Raw genomic sequence first — 16,766 nt, 5'->3', positions numbered from 1 at the left:
AAGAGGGACGGTCCTTTCATCTTTGGTGAACTTGGAAGGGTTTTTTTTCTTTATAGTTGCAAGACACATCCACACATTCAAAATTGATTTCTCAAGGAATGTGCTGGATTTTTGTTGTTTGCTTGATTTCTCTTTAGTGTCATTTGTTGAAAGATTGATAAATTGATGCTTAATTGTGGTTAGAATGAATTGATATTTGAATGATTAAGACTTGTATAATTGATTGATTGAGGATTACTTTTGAACGATTGATTGATTCATTGCATGAACTCCTTTGATTGGATGATTTGAGTTATTGGTGGTGATGATTAGGTGATTGTTGATTAGATGATTGATGATGTAATGACTGATGGTTTGATATATTGGTGAATGGCAATTAAATGAATGCTGATTTGATAGAGTGATGATTGAATTCTTAGAAGTGTCTCTCCTTTATATTTTTTTGGTGAAAGTGTCACCACCTTCACAAGAATTGGGTCACCATCCTTCATTGCCGCCTTTTGAGAATCCTTTGGAGAATAATAGATTGTTTTCCTAAATTCATCTCATTTATATCCCTTCTCAAATGAATTCTAATTCTGTATCGTCTAATATGAGGGAGAAGCCACATTTCTTAATTATATATGACCTTTTTAAGAGTTACATTTCTTCCTCTTAACTGTTGGCTTCAATCTTTATCATATTTTAGTTGAATATCTATTATTTCAAGAAATCATTGCCACCTGTTCTTAATTTCCTTTGGCTTGGTTGGCCTCACATGGAGTAGCTTTATTATTATTGCATTGTGTTCATTTGATTAAGGTTGCAATCTCTTTTAGAAAAACAATGATCTCATGGTGGGAGCATGACATAGACATAAATATTTAAGTGTGAAAGGTTATACAAAGGAATATAATAGCAAGTGATCTGGTAATAACAAGGAAAATCATTATAAGGTGGCTAGTACGTCTATGGATTAAGAGGATATTCTCATGACGAGTTAAGTATTTAAGCCATTTAGTTTATTAATGAAGCGTATCAATATGCCTTGAAAGCTAAAGATAAATTGAATCACAAATTATCTAAGTAGGTAAAGCAAGTGAGAGATGAAATAAAGTTTCAAGAGGCAAAACCAAAGGATTGGTAGAGGAACTTATAATGATGAAGAGATAAAGGAAACATGGAAGAGATAGTAGAGAAAGGAATATAAGAGCAAGCGATCTGGTAATAACAAGGAAAATCATTATAAGGTGGTCAGTACGTCAATGGATTAAGAGGATATTCTTATGACGAGTTAAGTATTTAAGCCATTCAATTTATTAATGAAGCGTATCAATTTGCCTTGAAAGCTAAAGATAAATTGAATCACAAATTATCTTAGTAGGTAAAGCAAGTGAGATGAAATAAAGTTTCAAGAGGTGAAATCGAAGGAGTTGGTAGAGGAACTTATAATGATGAAGAGATAAAGGAAACATGGAAGAGATAGTAGAAGAATGTTTAATTGATTTATTTCTAAATGTGGACTCAACCACTAGAAAAGAGTGAAGAAACACCAGGTGTCTATTAAGTGAATGATTATTGTTAAAGGAAATTTGTTAAAGCTTGCAAGATCTTTGAACGAATTGATACAAAGAACAAAATTGTGTTAGACTTTTTGCAAATCTTGAGGTAAATGTTGCAAGATAATTATTGGCAGTGGTGGTGGTGACAACGCTTTTTAAAATGAAACAACTGAAAAGTTGAATTGAAGAATACATAGATGCCTAATCCTTGTAGAATATCCTAGTTACAAAAGTAATCATAAATTTTTTGTGAGTGAATAATGTCTTGTGAGATTCAAAATTGGATTTGGTGAAGCTGATTTTTGTGTGATATCATGCCTATGGACGTCTCGTGTTTTTTCATGCCTATGGATGTTCACGTGTTTTGTTTGGTAGATCATTGTAGTTTGATAGAAAAACTATATATGGTGGTAGAGAAAACATCCAATGAACGTTGGAATAATACGTATTGTTGCCATAGAAAGAAGGTGAGAAATCAAGTAGCTTGGAGACAACATTATTTGTTAATGGTGAGCAATTTTTGAAAGATTTTAAGATAAGATTCACTTTTCTTTTTACCCAAGTTTCTTTTGGTAGATAGCATCACAAAGGTAGATAATGGGAATGTGATGTTTTATCCATGCATTTTATAAATTTCTAATACATTGATGTCATTTTTCATCATGTCACGACAGGTTACCATTAGTGAATCATAAGTTATATGATTTGATTACGACTAGAAGGAGAAGAAGGAGAAGAAATAATTATTTAAATGTCCATGAAGCTAAAGATAATCTATTGGATAAGACAACTCATAGAATGGTACTAAATAAAAGTGAAGAGTTAAATAAGCAAGTTGAAGATTTGTTAAGAAATTGATTGATAAAAGAAAGAGTCCATGTGGTGTACCAATAATGTTAGCATCAAAGAAAGGAGATTGTATATAGATCAAAGCAATTGGTAGAGTTGATATCAAGTACAACTTACTTTAACCAAGGATGGATAATCTTATGGGCTTTTTAAGTTTTGCAAACTACTTTAGCAAGACAAATTCGAAGAATGAATTATTATAGGAGAATCAGAGGAGGAGATGAGAGAGAGGCTGCATCAAAGGCAAAAGGAAATTTGTATAAGTGGTATGTTGTGCCATTTGGATTGATTAATGCATCTTGTTCTTTATGAGGCTAAATAATGAGGTATTGAGACTATATCTTGATAATTTTGATGTTGTCTATTTGGATGACATCTTATTTGTGAATAAAAGTAAGGAGGAACACCTACAACATCTTAGATTCTCATTGCAAAAGGTGAGAGAAAAAAAATTACTAAAGAATTGTAGACTAATAAAGGAAGAGTTGGTTCTTGGTTTTGTTATCTCCACTAATATATTGAAGATGGATGTAGAGAAAATCAAAGTTATTATTGAATGGCCTACATTGGCTACTTAATTTCTACATAAGTTTATTAGAAATTTCAATGGGATATGTGGCAATTGTCAAAAGAATGAGAGGTGACAAGAAATAGTTGAAGTGGACTTGTAGCTGATATTTATTTACATTGTCAAAGTACAAAGCATCTAGATAAATTGTTTTAGCTTTGCTCAATTTTGTTAAGTTATTTCAAGTGGATTGTGATATAAGTGGAATTGCATTTGGAGTTGTTTTGAAGCATGGCTTATCTTAGTGAGAATCTAAATTATGCAAAAAGAAAATGTTTTGTTTACGTATAATATATTCTTATACAATACAAGCATTGAAGTTATATCCTATCAAGAGAATTTATTTTGTATTTTGATCCTTAAGCATTGCAGTATTTGAAAGGCCTACTTAAATTGATCGAGGCATATCAAATACACTAATTGTTTTCAAAGTTATTTATTTATGTTGAAACACAATAGTGGAAAATAAAATAAAGTGTTTTGTGGGGCATTTAGTAGAAGACATAAAATGGTGATTGAAGTGAGAATTCAAGCTCATTTTGATAAATGAAGAATTTAATGATATTGATACAAACTTTGTTGAGGTATGGTAAGCATGCACGATATTGAAAGTGGAGATGGAATTAAATAGTTGGTATCTAACGCTGATTCATTTTTCAAAGGGAACTTGTTTTCTAAAGAGAATGAGACGAAGTTTCATAAAAGAAAAGCATTGTGGAAGGTATGTGCGAAGTTGCGTATAACATTGACATGAGTAACTGCCAAGTGTAGCTACTCATTTTCCATCAAGAAATTGTGTTTACTAGTCTTTTAAATTCTATCATTTGAAAGATATACAATAGTGGAATTTGAAGCATGCGGCTAGAGTTAAAGGCATCTAATGGCAATGCAATGATCGTAGTTGAAAAGTACATCAATATTCGAAAAAAGTACAGTTATATGCATGTTCAAACTTAGACATTAAAACTCAACAATGGTACATAACTAGAAGCCTATCTGGTCAACTGACAATACCTTCATTATGTTATGTTAATATGGTTGTATTTGACTATGTATTAATTATTTGTTGGCTTTTAGTTAGTTATAGGAGTCATTTGTTGCAATTGTTGTCTTTTCAATTGTGCTTGTACAATTGCAAAAAATAGTTTGGTCAATGAATGGACATTTTTGATCTATTTTAATAAGAACTTAATGTGCGAATAAAGTTATAATTTTACTCTTTTATTTGATATGCTATGTTATTTCTGTTATTATTTCAACTATTAATTTTATTAGATAGATGAGAAAACATTTGACATTGTTGCCTTGCAAGTAGTTTGGTCCAAGTTAAGATCTTTATGACCTTGGATCCTAATAAAGGCGAGATGAGACCTTAATGTGATTAGGACAAATTTTAGATAGGTGGTTATGTTTGTGTCACAATTGTTGTCTTTTAAATAGTGCTTATAGAGTTACGAAAAGTAATTTGGTCAATGATTGGACATTTTGGTTTGTATTAATGAGAACTTAATGTGCAAGTAACATTATAATTTTCACCCTTACTTGATATGTTGTGTTATTTCTGTTGTTAATTAAACTATTACTTTTATTAGATAGATGAGAAAGCATTTGGCACCATTGCCTTGAAAGTAGTTTGGTCTGATTTATGTTCTTCATGACCTTGGATCCTAATATAGATAGGAAGAGACCATAATGTAATCAAGACGAATTTTAGATGGTCCTTAATCTTTGAATAAACAGAAAGGAGGAGACTACTATGGGAAAAAATTAGAAAAGCCTAGTTATGTAAATCCTAAGATGAAGCATATCTTGAGATTGAAGCAAATTTTGAGTGCGAGTTCGAGAAAGCAAAAAGACTTACACTACAATAAAGTGTTTGAAGGGAGAATCGGAGGAGATAAACATTTACCACTACATTGATCTTTTTGATCAAATGGAAAACTTAGTACAACCACCTTCAAATAAGGAAGAGTGGGAAATAAAATGTAAAGATTCTTTGGTGGAAGCCTATGAGAGTAGCCTTGAAACCTGAAGAATAATTGGTGACTAAAGGAATCAAGCCAAAAACGCTTTGGGTAAAAGGCGTACAAGAAAGAGCTTGGTGGTAATTCAAGGGTGTAGAACATTCAAGCAAGATGAGTTGAGAACTCTAATGTGGTCGAGAGTGCGAGAAAAGCATTGGAGTCTAAATCAAAATTCCTTGGTGAGCAACTTTTGGGCATTGAGGTTGCTTTAGAATAGAAAAATGGTGATTCCTCCGTAAGTCCCCTAATTTTGAGTTCAAAAATCCCAAATTCATTAGTAATGAGTTGGAAGCTCTAGTGAAACATTGCAAGCCCAATGAAACAATATCGACAATGAATGGCCAAGATGATAAGTGTATTCACTTTGGTCCTTCCCAACTACCTTAAGGGGTATAGCAACTGATTGGTACACAAGGATCGAATTGGCTTTAAACTTCTTGGCAAAGATTAAAGATTGCTTTTGTAGAGGAGATGAAGCTATTACGGGATGATATTTATATTGTAGTGGAAATGTACATTATGAAGCAAGGCAAACATGAGAATGCCAAAGCTTGTAATCATATGCTCAAGAAATGTGTAGTGAAGTTAGAAATGGAATCAGTTGAGGACCTTAATTAGAGATGCTTCATTGAAGGTCTCATTCCTTCACTATGGAAATTGATGAAGATAATATCACCCCTTCCTCTGCAAATGCCTATAGTCGGGCAATAAAGGATGAGGCAAAAAATTTCTCGTGGCAAAAGGAAAACAAATGAATAGGAAAGTTCGGATGACAACAACATTAATGAATCTTGAACAATGTAAGCCTTGAGAAGAGATATGATATAGAAGATGTAGGAACTAAAGGTAGAAAAAAAAGATAATGAAAGTTTGGATGACAATAGTGAGAGTGGATCTAGAACAATGGAAGCCTTGAGAAGAGACATGATGTAGAAATCGAAGAAACAAAGGCAGAAAAATAAGCTAATAAAATGTCTTTGTCGGCTATGGTTCCTTCTTGTGTCCATGGATTTCGACATTTGTTGCTTGGTGGTCCTGCAACCGGTGATGCTTATGTGCATGCTGTGAATGATTCTTCCGTGGTATCTATGAGTGTGCAGACTGGTGAAGGTGTGCCTCAGCAGGTGTCTTGGACGGCATTTTCTCAGGAGGGGGTTGTTCTTTCTGTCGCGGATGTGGCTATTCTGCAGGAGGCTGGGGCTTGGAAGGTGGTGTTGGGGGACCTGTCTAGAACCTCTTATGACCATTCTCTTCGAAATAGAGGTGGTTTTGGGGTTGTCTCTTAGTTTAAGGTCCCTTCACCATTTCCTCCTTGCAGTCCTATATTTGTCAATATGAATAAAGAAACTATTACAGAGATTGAGGATCAGACTGAGGGAGGATCACACTGAGGCACTTGAGGTGGATGCGCTCATTTATCGATTCAAGGGATATTGGCCCTCTCTCAAGGAGCTCCAAACTGGGATCGATACCTTACTGACTCTGTCCAGATCTTTCCTTTGGTAAGGGGTTTTTTTATTGCCAGATTTGATAATGCGAATGATAGGAGAGCTATTTTATGTGATCATTTTTTCACTTGGGATAATCGTTTCCCTCTGATGGTTAAACCTTGGCACAAGGACATTAATATTGCTTCTGAATCTTTTTGCAAAATGCCCGTCTGGGTCCATCTTCCTAACCTCTCTCTTCATCTCTGGTATGATTTGGTGCTTGAGGAAATTGGTGGGCTTTAGGCGATTTCTTAATGGTGGACTTAGATTCCTCTGATATCATGCACTCTACCTATGCTTGGATACTTGTTGATATTGATGCTTCTAAAGGCCTTCCATTGAAGGTTAATCTTTGTAGCCCTATTGGCTCCTGGACTCTGTTGTTAGATTATGAGGGTCTCCCGTTTAGATGCAGGAAATGCTTTAATACTGGGCATGCTACAACATATTGCGGGATTGGAAAGATCAATCCCAAGAAGCCCACTTAGTGGCAAGGGGTTCTGCGGAAACATTATACAGTGGTCAAATCTGATGTGGTTGAACCCCAAGTTGCTGCTGCTGCTCAATGTCAGGAAGCTGATGCTGTACAAGTTGTGAGGTTGGCCATAACGATGACTTTATGGCTGGTTCTGTAACTGTAGATTCTAATGTTTCTACTCCTGATGATCAGATTTTGGAGAATTCAACTGGATCACTCCAACAGGTAGGAGTGGCTGTTGACCCTGGTGGTTTAGTTTTGGGTGGGTCCTATGTTGTTGGAGTTGCTTTCGCTGATCCTGTCAGATTTGTGGCTTGTGCTAATAGCTCTTCTGAGTCATTGGCCTGTCATTCTGTATCTGCTAAGATCGAGGAGGGATGAATCATGGTAAAAGGAAAAAATTCAAAAAAAGCTCCCTCTCATTTTTCTTCTAATACCCAAAAGTTGAGGACTAAGGGGAAATCTTAATTTCTATTGTATTGTTGGGTGGTCTGATTTCTAAGTGCCTATCCTTTCTTGAACTACCAGGTTGTGTTGTGGGGTTTCTTGTTCAATCCATTTCTTTCTTTGTTCCGTTGTGTTTTTGTCCAGTTTCTCTTAGTTGTGCATATTGCTCATCTTTCGGGTTGGGTCAGCTGGTGTTTTGTTTTACACCTTTTTGTATTCGGGTTACAGGACCCCTTCAAAATTCGTCTTTTAATAAAAAACAAACCAATAAAGAAAGCAAAGATCCTTAGTGCATAGTGATATGATGGAGAAGATGAAGGAGCTAAAGCTAGAAAAATAAACTGGTAAAGAAAGCAAAGAGATTTAGTGCACAAAAGTAAAATTTAGGTTGCACTTTTTTTTGTAGAAAAATGTTTTGTGATATTTGGCTAAGCTATGAGTCATTTGATCAAAAGCTTGCTCATACAATTTGAGTATGAGTACACAAGTGCTTCTCAGACAAGGAGAGTAGTTCACTCCACTCAAAACACAATTGAAGCCACTCAAAACACAATTAAAATTAAAGAGGGGGAGGTCAGAGTTGCTATGTCTCTAAATGTTGTTCCAATGTGCAACATCCATAATGTAATGATTCAAAACACTTTGTAAGATACTACTATTGAAACTAGAGCAACAATAAGATTACAAGTCTTGTGAGCTTGTAAACCACAAAGACACAATATGTCCAAAGCAAAAGGCCATTATCAACATGAGCAAAATGGACCGCATGCCAAAGGAAAAAGACTCTGTGAAGCAAGAGCTGAAGTGGAGAATGCTATGGCCAAAGAAAAAAGACTTTGTGAAGTAAGAGTTGAAGGTGAGAAAGCAATGGCTAACAAGTGATGTCATTCAAATACAAATGCAAGTACAGTAACAAATCAATAACAAATTGGAACGAATATTACAAGGAAAGTACTTCAAACTATTACACCATTTAAAGTCATTGATTTGTCACGAAGTATTCTTGAACTTTAATGTTTTGACCGATATTGTATCTGAGTAGAATGAGATCAGCCCCATTTAGAACTTTGAGACAATGAAGACCAATAATCAAACTTACATTGTGAAGATACCAAGTGATGGATGCTATATTCTTGACGGCTAAAATAGCAAAGAAACCAACAATACTGAACTTGGAGATCCTTGGAAGGACACACACTAATACATTTGTTGCTGGTGAATCTGGCGCAAATATGCTTCTAGATTGGATTATAGTTCATATTGTTAATTAGCTCCAATCTCCTTGGTAAATCTATTAAGATAATATCTTATACTTTCTATAATAGTCAACTACTTGTCTGTAGCCCATTTTTCAGTCTTGATAGGAATGTTTCCTATCCCGTCTCTTTTTTCTTCAGTCCAGATAAGAATGTTTCCTATCCTGTCTCTAGTTTTGTTTCTAATTCTGTCTTCAGTCTACACGTCCTTGTAATTCTTTATAAGGAACACATTTGTTCCTCTGTTAATCAATCAATCATCCGGAAATTCGTTAATCTGCCAACTCTTCTTGAATCTTGTAACATGGTATCAGAGCTATTATTTAAATTTTTTCGAAAAAATTTATAATTTCTTTGTGAAATTATTTGTTTAAATTTTTTCAAAATTTTTTCTATTGAATTTATCTAAAACCCGCTTAGGTTTTTCGGCCTAGAGAAATTCCCGAACTCGGGTCTGCCTGTGTTTGTTCAGCACACTCTAGCCCCATTTGTCCATGCACATCGATCCTTGAAGAAAAATCTGCTATTTTTTTTTCAAGAAATCTGAAGTTTTTTCAAGCCTTTTTCAGCTAGGGCCGTTTTTTTTTCACCCTAATTTTTGGGGTCGAAAAAATATTTTGTTTGGAGATTCTTGGTGGGTTTTTCGAGAGCTCAACTGGGTTGTCGTCCGTTTTTTTTGGGTGCCTCGATTTTTGTGCCTCGATTTTTGAGCCAGCGGATCTAGAAAACGACAGCAGATTCCTCTTGTGTTTTTCGAGCTCTCTTCTGGGTCATTCTCTGATTCTTCTGGGTCTTCCATATTTTTGCCTCGAAGAATGTGCCTTCACAGATTTTCACAATTTTTCATTGAAAAACGTGCCATGGCATCTCTGACAAATATTTTGCTCGAACATAATTCCAAATTCAATGGTCGCAATTATGGAACTTGGAAGCAGCGCATCATCGCAATCTTCGAATATCGAAACACCGATCAACTTGTTCTGGGTGTTACGCAGCATCCAGTCCTGATCAAGATACATGGGATCTGAACAATCGAGAGGCAGTAATGCTTCTCAAACTATCCGTAGCTAATGACCAGCTTTCTCAGATTCCATCCAGCAAGACAACTGCCGAAATCTGGACACATCTAAAAGGTCTTCATGAGACTTCCGACAAGAGCAGAGCCTTTTGAATTTGTTTCTGTTTTTTCTGGGTTTGTTGATTTTCTCCTCAAAAATCATTTCAAGTTGTTTGTAATACACAAGGTTGTGTGAGATTCTGGGTTTGTTGATTTTCTCCTCAAAAATCATTTCAAGTTGTCTGTAATACGCAAGGTTGTGTGAGATTCTGGGTCTGTTGATTTTCTCCTCAAAAATCATTTCAAGTTGTCTGTAATACGCAAGGTTGTGTGAGATTCTGGGTTTGTTGATTTTTTCCTCAAAAATCATTTCAAGTTGTCTGTAATACGCAAGGTTGTGTGAGATTCTGGGTTTGTTGATTTTCTCTTCAAAAATCATTTCAAGTTGTCTGTAATACACAAGGTTGCGTGAGATTCTGGGTTTGTTGATTTTCTCCTCAAAAATCATTTCAAGTTGTCTGTAATACGCAAGGTTGTGTGAGATTTTGGGTTTGTTGATTTTCTCTTCAAAAATCATTTCAAGTTGTCTGTAATACACAAGGTTGCGTGAGATTCTGGGTTTGTTGATTTTCTCCTCAAAAATCATTTCAAGTTGTTTGTAATACGCAAGGTTGTGTGAGATTCTGGGTTTGTTGATTTTCTCTTCAAAAATCATTTCAAGTTGTCTGTAATACGCAAGGTTGTGTGAGATTCTGGGTTTTATCGTTTTTTCCACAAAAACGAAGTTTTATAAATGCAACCTATTTTGAGTCATAGCACTCTTCTGACAAAGCTTCTTGGTTTCAGCATTCTGTAGATCCAGGGAGGGTCTCAATTATCATAGAATGTTCCAACATCCGTACGTTGACCATTAAGGGAGGGTATTAAGATAATATCTTATACTTTCTATAATAGTCAACTACTTGTCTGTAGTCCGTCTTTCAGTCTAGATAGGAATGTTTCTTATCCCGTCTCTTTTTTCTTTAGTCCAGATAGGAATGTTTCCTATCCTGTTTCTAGTTTTGTTTCTAATTCCGTCTTCAGTCTACGTTGTTTCTTTTAGAAACAACGTCCTTGTAATTCTTTATAAGGAACACATTTGTTCCTCTGTTAATCAATCAATCATCTGGAAATTCGTTAATCTGCCAACTCTTCCTGAATCTTGTAACAAAATCATCCAATGGATGTATTTGTATTCGACTAATTAGCCACAATAGTAAAACCCTAATTTGTACTCAACTAATTACACCATCAGTAAACAAATCCTCCACTTTCCTGTTTTAATTTGTATATGTAAAATACTCACAGCATATCCTCAACCAATTGTATGAATGCTTGTTAGAACAAATTTGAATTATTATGAGGTTCTAGTTGCCCTTCTTCTCTAGATAACCTTACTAACAAAATGAATAATCCAAAGCTTTTTCCTTTGTGCAGAATTTGAGTAAGCTTTACACCAAAAGTTTGGACGGAATCAATTTCAAGGGATTGGGTGATTAGTGTTGATTACCATATTCTTTTCAACTTGTTTATAATGTTTGGTTTTGGTAGACATGTCAAAAGTTGATGACAAATATCACGAGATGAATCCCATCAGAGACAATTATTAGACATTTTCTTTAAGCAATTGATCTTCATGCCTTCATGTAGATCTTCTGATTATGCTTGATGTCCACAATGTTGTCAATGTGAACTGGATCAAGCTGTGTGAGCCACGCATCTGAAGGAAGAGGTTTCTATTACTCATTCCAAGGCTACCATTTTATAGATTCATTAAATTTCATCAGCCATTGGCTGATGATACTTTGTTAACAACAATATATTGTGCCAATTGCAAGGAGCAAATTATAATTTGCTGCAAAAATATTCCTCTCTGACAATGGCCAACTGGTTCTCTGAGTAGCTCTTGTGGATGTCTTCGATTCTCTAGAAAAAATTAGATCATTTTCCTTCAGAAGGGAGAAAATGACGATATACCATGCACAATTTAACACCTTTAAGGAGCAAGACCGGTGTATTAATTCAAGTTCAGAGAGAAATAAAGGTGGTTGGAAGGTGGCTGTTAGAAATATTAAATGCCTTTTTGAATATTTTGAGGAAGGGCCTTTCTATGCAAAATATCTTTCAATCACAGAAGTCAAGTAGACACCCACAGGAAGTCAAGGCCTTAAGGAACTCGTTGAAGAAACCTCTGCTAAATTTGTTTTCTTGCTGGTCAGATTGTAGTTTTGAAATGAGACCAAAACTTAATGCCTTTGATAGGTTTACATGCATCTTATTTATGGTAAGACATAACCTGAATTTAAGCATTATCTGTAGAACCTGGAGTTAAATAGCTGGAACACTCTAGAGAAATTTGAAATAGCATCCACTAAATAGATAGAAGTCTACAAAACCTGCTTTGGATGTACTGTGCCTAGAACCAAACCTAAGATTTAGAGGTCTTTAGAAAACCAAGTAATGTGCCCAGAGGCTATTCTTCTCTCTGAACTTCCCATGTCAATTTTCAGTTTTCACTTCCTGCTCCATCCAGCCGCTCTGGAGTCTGCAGGAAGAATCTGCTTGCAATTCTGAGGCCTCTCTACTACATTTAGTCACAAGGGTGGTTTTGGGCACCTGGTCGTAAAACTCTATTGTACTTTGGTGCATAACTGCTGATTTTATAAAGTATTTATTGAAAACTAGCATTTTGAATTAGATTGTAAAGCACATGTGATTACATAAGTTATGGATTTTGGGTACGAAACTGTGAAAAGCTGAAACCTTTAGATTTCAGCTTTAAAATTTCAAAGAGAATGCAGGGAGTTTTGACAGCATATATTATTCTTGAATTTCATAAGCAGGATTCTGTGAACATCGGATGCAATTGTATCTGTTGTAACTTATGTTATATATTATATGATTTTGATTTCTACTGCAATTTGCTAGTTTGTAACTTTTAAGTATATATTACATGATTCATGGGTCATCATCTCATCGAGGTCTACCTGCTTGAAACTTCAAGCAGGAAGGACATTATCTGGATTTTGACCTTTTCATTAATTTTTTCTGAACATGAGCATTATTGTAATATGGTCAATTGATATTCTTTCTGGAATTTGATTGTTACAGCGATGCCTTGTTTCTGCTAAATAAGTTAGCGAGTGTTAAAGACTGTATGATGTCAATGATATTTGTATGAGGCTCAAACAATTTAAATTTTATTCCTCTGATTTGATACGTTTAAGCTCTAAACAACACCAAAATTAACAAGGAATAGATGTGTGTATATGAGATACAGATTGTTGTGTGCTCTGAAATTGTGCGTGACCATTCAATAAAAATGAATAAAAGAATTGGACTTTTAATTTTATAATTGATTGCTAAGTGCTTTTTTGTAACTTGCAGATCTAAGTCAAGGTCACTGAGCCCACGCCGTCTTGTAAGTACTTGTTTGATTTGTATTTGGAGGAAGAGTTACTTTATAGGCACAACAAATCATTTTAAGAAAGGACATATTATATAATTAGATTTTTTATTTATTTTGACTTGTTTCTGCAGCCTTCTGCTCCTAAACGTCCAAGTAGAAGTATTAGCAAAAGTCACAGCCCATCTCGTTCATAGTTGTCTGCACCCTCAGCATGTGTGTTGAGAATCTGTGGTGTGATAATCTCTCTGTGAATTTAATTCTGATTTTTTGGGAAATTACCCATGAGTTCTTATTGGATTCTCCTTGCCTTGATCAGGAAATCTGCTGTAAAACATTTTGTGTTTACTGAGGTGATGCATTCTAAATTCTGGAGGGAATAACACATGTAAATCTTGAATTAGGAAAACTAATCTACTGTGGTGATTCATTTTAAATTCTGGAGGTAATAAACATTTGTAAATCTTGAACTAGGAAAACTAATTTTTTCATGCAAAACTATACTGTGGAGAACTGGTACTATTTTTTCTTATTGTGTTTTATAGGCACATTTTCAAAAGGATTTTGGTGTATTTGATTTGTAAGGTGCCCCTTTTTATAATGTATGATGCTGCACAGGTTTGCTATTTCTTGTAGTTGTAGACAACATCACTCTTGGATTGGTATTCTGGAAAACTGTAAACTTGACTTATCCTGTAGATTGATTGGAAATGTTAGCACAGGAAATTACCAAATTATCGAACCTGTTCATTTACATCCAATGCTTTGTTACTTAAATGAAAATTCCTATTGGTTAAAAATGTCCTTTTGTCATTTGCAATTGAAGAAATGTTGTTTACCTAACTAAAATTTTGAGAATTGAAAAATACTTGAGATTTAGTTTCTGACCTCTTGCAAGTATAGGTGAATTCTTATTCGTTATATGTCTATGGGAACTGTGAATCATCAAAATCTGGTATGCTTCGGCATGTAGTTTTGTCAATCCCTTATTACAATATACAATACATCAAGGAGAAGCATAACAACGGGGCAATATTTGTCCAAGGAGAAGCATATAAACGGGGTATTATTTGTAGATGTGCTTGTAGAAATCAGTCAGGAAGATTTTCTGGACCTGTATCATTGCTCAAATCCTTTTTAATGTTTTCTTGAGTAGGCAAGATTCCTTATGTTTGTCAATGCTCAAGTAAACTAGGTGATAGAAATGAATGTGCAAGGAACATGCCCATTTGTATCTTGTTTATTTTTCAAGAAGAGTACTTTTGCAGAAATTATATCTTGAAGATGTTCTTAGTTTTCTTAGCTTTGATATAGTGATGATTTCACCATTTCTCAAAGCCAAATTTAATCAGTACTCATTTTTCAGTTTTTAAAAGGCAGCTTACGTGCAATGTCCTCACCTTGCTAGATCTATATGGGCCAGTGTGCAAGTTTTGTTATGCGTTCAAGTATTTTGTCTAATGCAGATGCTCAGAAATTACAGAAGTGGATGAATGATTTTTTTTTTTCTGTTTCATTCAATAAAATGCGAAAGTGCTTAGTATTACCAGTTGTGGAAGAATGAAGATCCATTTTTTCTCCTGTTTTATTGATGATACATAATACAGAAGCACTTAGAATGAACAGATGCTTTGCTGAAGAATGCTATTTTTGCCTGCCTTATTGAAGATATGGTTGTCAAAATTTCATCCTTTTGGAGGTTATTAGATGTTATATTCACAAAATGTTGCCACATTGGTTGATTCAGTTCCGGAGTGAACAACTTTGGGAGAAAATCTTCACAAATCCTTGCATCATTTGTTTGGGGAGGAAGCTAAGATTATCTTTATTTATCAATTTAGTTATAATTTAGCTGTAGAGATTTCATAGAGAAACGGCTCGTGAAGTTCCTCATCACAGATAAAAATTCAAATTTCTTGAAGGATTAAAGTGGAAAATAATTGGGGGTTTGTGGTGCTTTACACTGAAGTTGAATATTAAAATGGACTCCAGTCAGCCTGAGATCACAATTTAGTGTTGGGGTTCTCATATGCCCATCTTCTCTGGTAATGATAGGGGAAAACAGTACTAGATGTCCCTAGGCATGCATGATAGATTGAAGGATGTCTTCAGGTCTCATTGAATACAGAAGCACTTAGAATGAACAGGCACTTTCTTGAAGAATGATTTTTTTCCCCTGCTTTATTGAAGATATGCTTGTCAAGAAATCATCCTTTTGGAGGCTATTAGATGTTGCATTCACAAAATGTTACCACATTGGTTGATTCAGTTACGGAGTGTACAACTTTGCAAATAAATCTTCCCAAATCCTTGCACCATTTGTTTGGGGATGGCAGCTAAGATTATCTTTATTTATCAATTTAGTTATTATCTTGCTGTAGAGATTTCATAGAGAAACAGCTCGTGAAGTCCCTCATCATAGATAAGGGAAGTTGAATATTAAATGTGGACTCCAATCAGCCTGAGATCACTATTTAGTGTTGGGGTTTTGTTGGTAAACTAATTCGTCACTGTGAAGTCATCTCTGAAACTGACATTGTTCGCCCTATGAACAGTGACAACCGTGCCAACAGTTGGAGAAATTGCAGCTGATCACTATCAGATTACAATCTTCCTCTGCATTTGAGAGGGGCAGCTCCCTCGTATGATATAAGTTCTGATTTTTCAATATAAAGACGTGTTCGAACTTGAAGGATAGAGAGAGAGCTACTGACGACGAATGCACGAAATGGCTTCAAAGCTTTCTTAAATTAACGTAAATTGCTAGTAAAGGCAAGCAAGAACTGTGTGTGAAGATGATCATTAGCACAATGTTTATTCAAGATTCGTGAACATTTGCACAATACTATGAAAACATTTACCCCAAAGAGAATCAACCCTTTCCCACTTCAACTATTCAGATTTTAGGAACATAAGAGAAATTTTTGATTACAAAGACAAAATCTGTGCACACTTTCCAAAAATTTTCTTATCATCAAAATTCTAGCATAAGTGTTCCCTAATTCCAAACTTGAAAAGTCCTTTTTACAAAGCAAAAAGGTCCCTTGTTTATGCTTGAGGTCGAAAACCACCCATTCTGTGGTTAATAACTACCCTCGAATTTTGTGTTTTGGGAGATTAGTTAACCTCTACAAAATTAACCTGAAAATGACAAAAGTCACTATTTTACAGAGATAGAAAATTAAAACCATTTCATCACATGAAGGATAAGGTTCCAGCCTTATTAAAATGGTCTGTAAAGAGAAACACTCGTTCTTTAGTGAAATGAATCCCCACTGCGTGAGATCACAAACTTTTCAAACTTTTCAATTCAATTGGAATTATGTCTTCAAATCTGTAAAAATTAAAAAAAAAAACATGGTTAGTAAAAATATTTGCATTTTTCTCTTTCTGACATCCGCTAGATTTCTTTCATCCACTTGTGATTCGATCCATCTTAAATCAAGTTTTTGAAATATTGAATCATATCTCTTTGTGCACTTCATTTTGTGCTCATTTTGATGAAATATTTGCTCTTGCATACTGTCAAACAGTCAACCTCTTGCATACTGTGAAACAGTCAAAACCCACATGCTTGGTGTCTAAGCCCATAATTTTCCTGTATTTATTAT

The 16,766-nt window shown here is 34.8% G+C and overlaps 1 protein-coding gene across 16 annotated transcripts in view; it reads left to right on the top strand.

Moving 5' to 3' along the window:
- LOC149534678 (serine/arginine-rich-splicing factor SR34-like) overlaps window positions 1-13,653 on the top strand; it is a 38,429-nt gene extending 24,776 nt beyond the window's left edge. For 9 of the 16 annotated variants that reach the window (XM_089806679.1, XM_089806664.1, XM_089806665.1 and 6 more), the window contains 2 exons: window positions 13,137-13,170; window positions 13,290-13,653. In XM_089806679.1, the coding sequence (XP_089662805.1) occupies window positions 13,137-13,170; window positions 13,290-13,352 (97 nt within the window). In that variant the 3' untranslated portion in view covers window positions 13,353-13,653. The remainder of the gene's footprint in view (window positions 1-13,136; window positions 13,171-13,289) is intronic. The other 7 variants (XM_089806672.1, XM_089806675.1, XM_089806673.1 and 4 more) reach the window with 2 other exon arrangements.
- The last annotated feature ends 3,113 nt before the right edge of the window (window positions 13,654-16,766 follow it).

This window comes from Cupressus sempervirens, chromosome 10, assembly GCF_028749045.1.
Source record: "Cupressus sempervirens isolate cs-2001-9-10 chromosome 10, ASM2874904v1, whole genome shotgun sequence".
Taxonomy (NCBI): domain Eukaryota; kingdom Viridiplantae; phylum Streptophyta; class Pinopsida; order Cupressales; family Cupressaceae; genus Cupressus; species Cupressus sempervirens.
The sequence above is the reverse complement of the archived record's forward strand: the minus strand, read 5'-3'. Positions and strand labels throughout refer to the sequence as shown.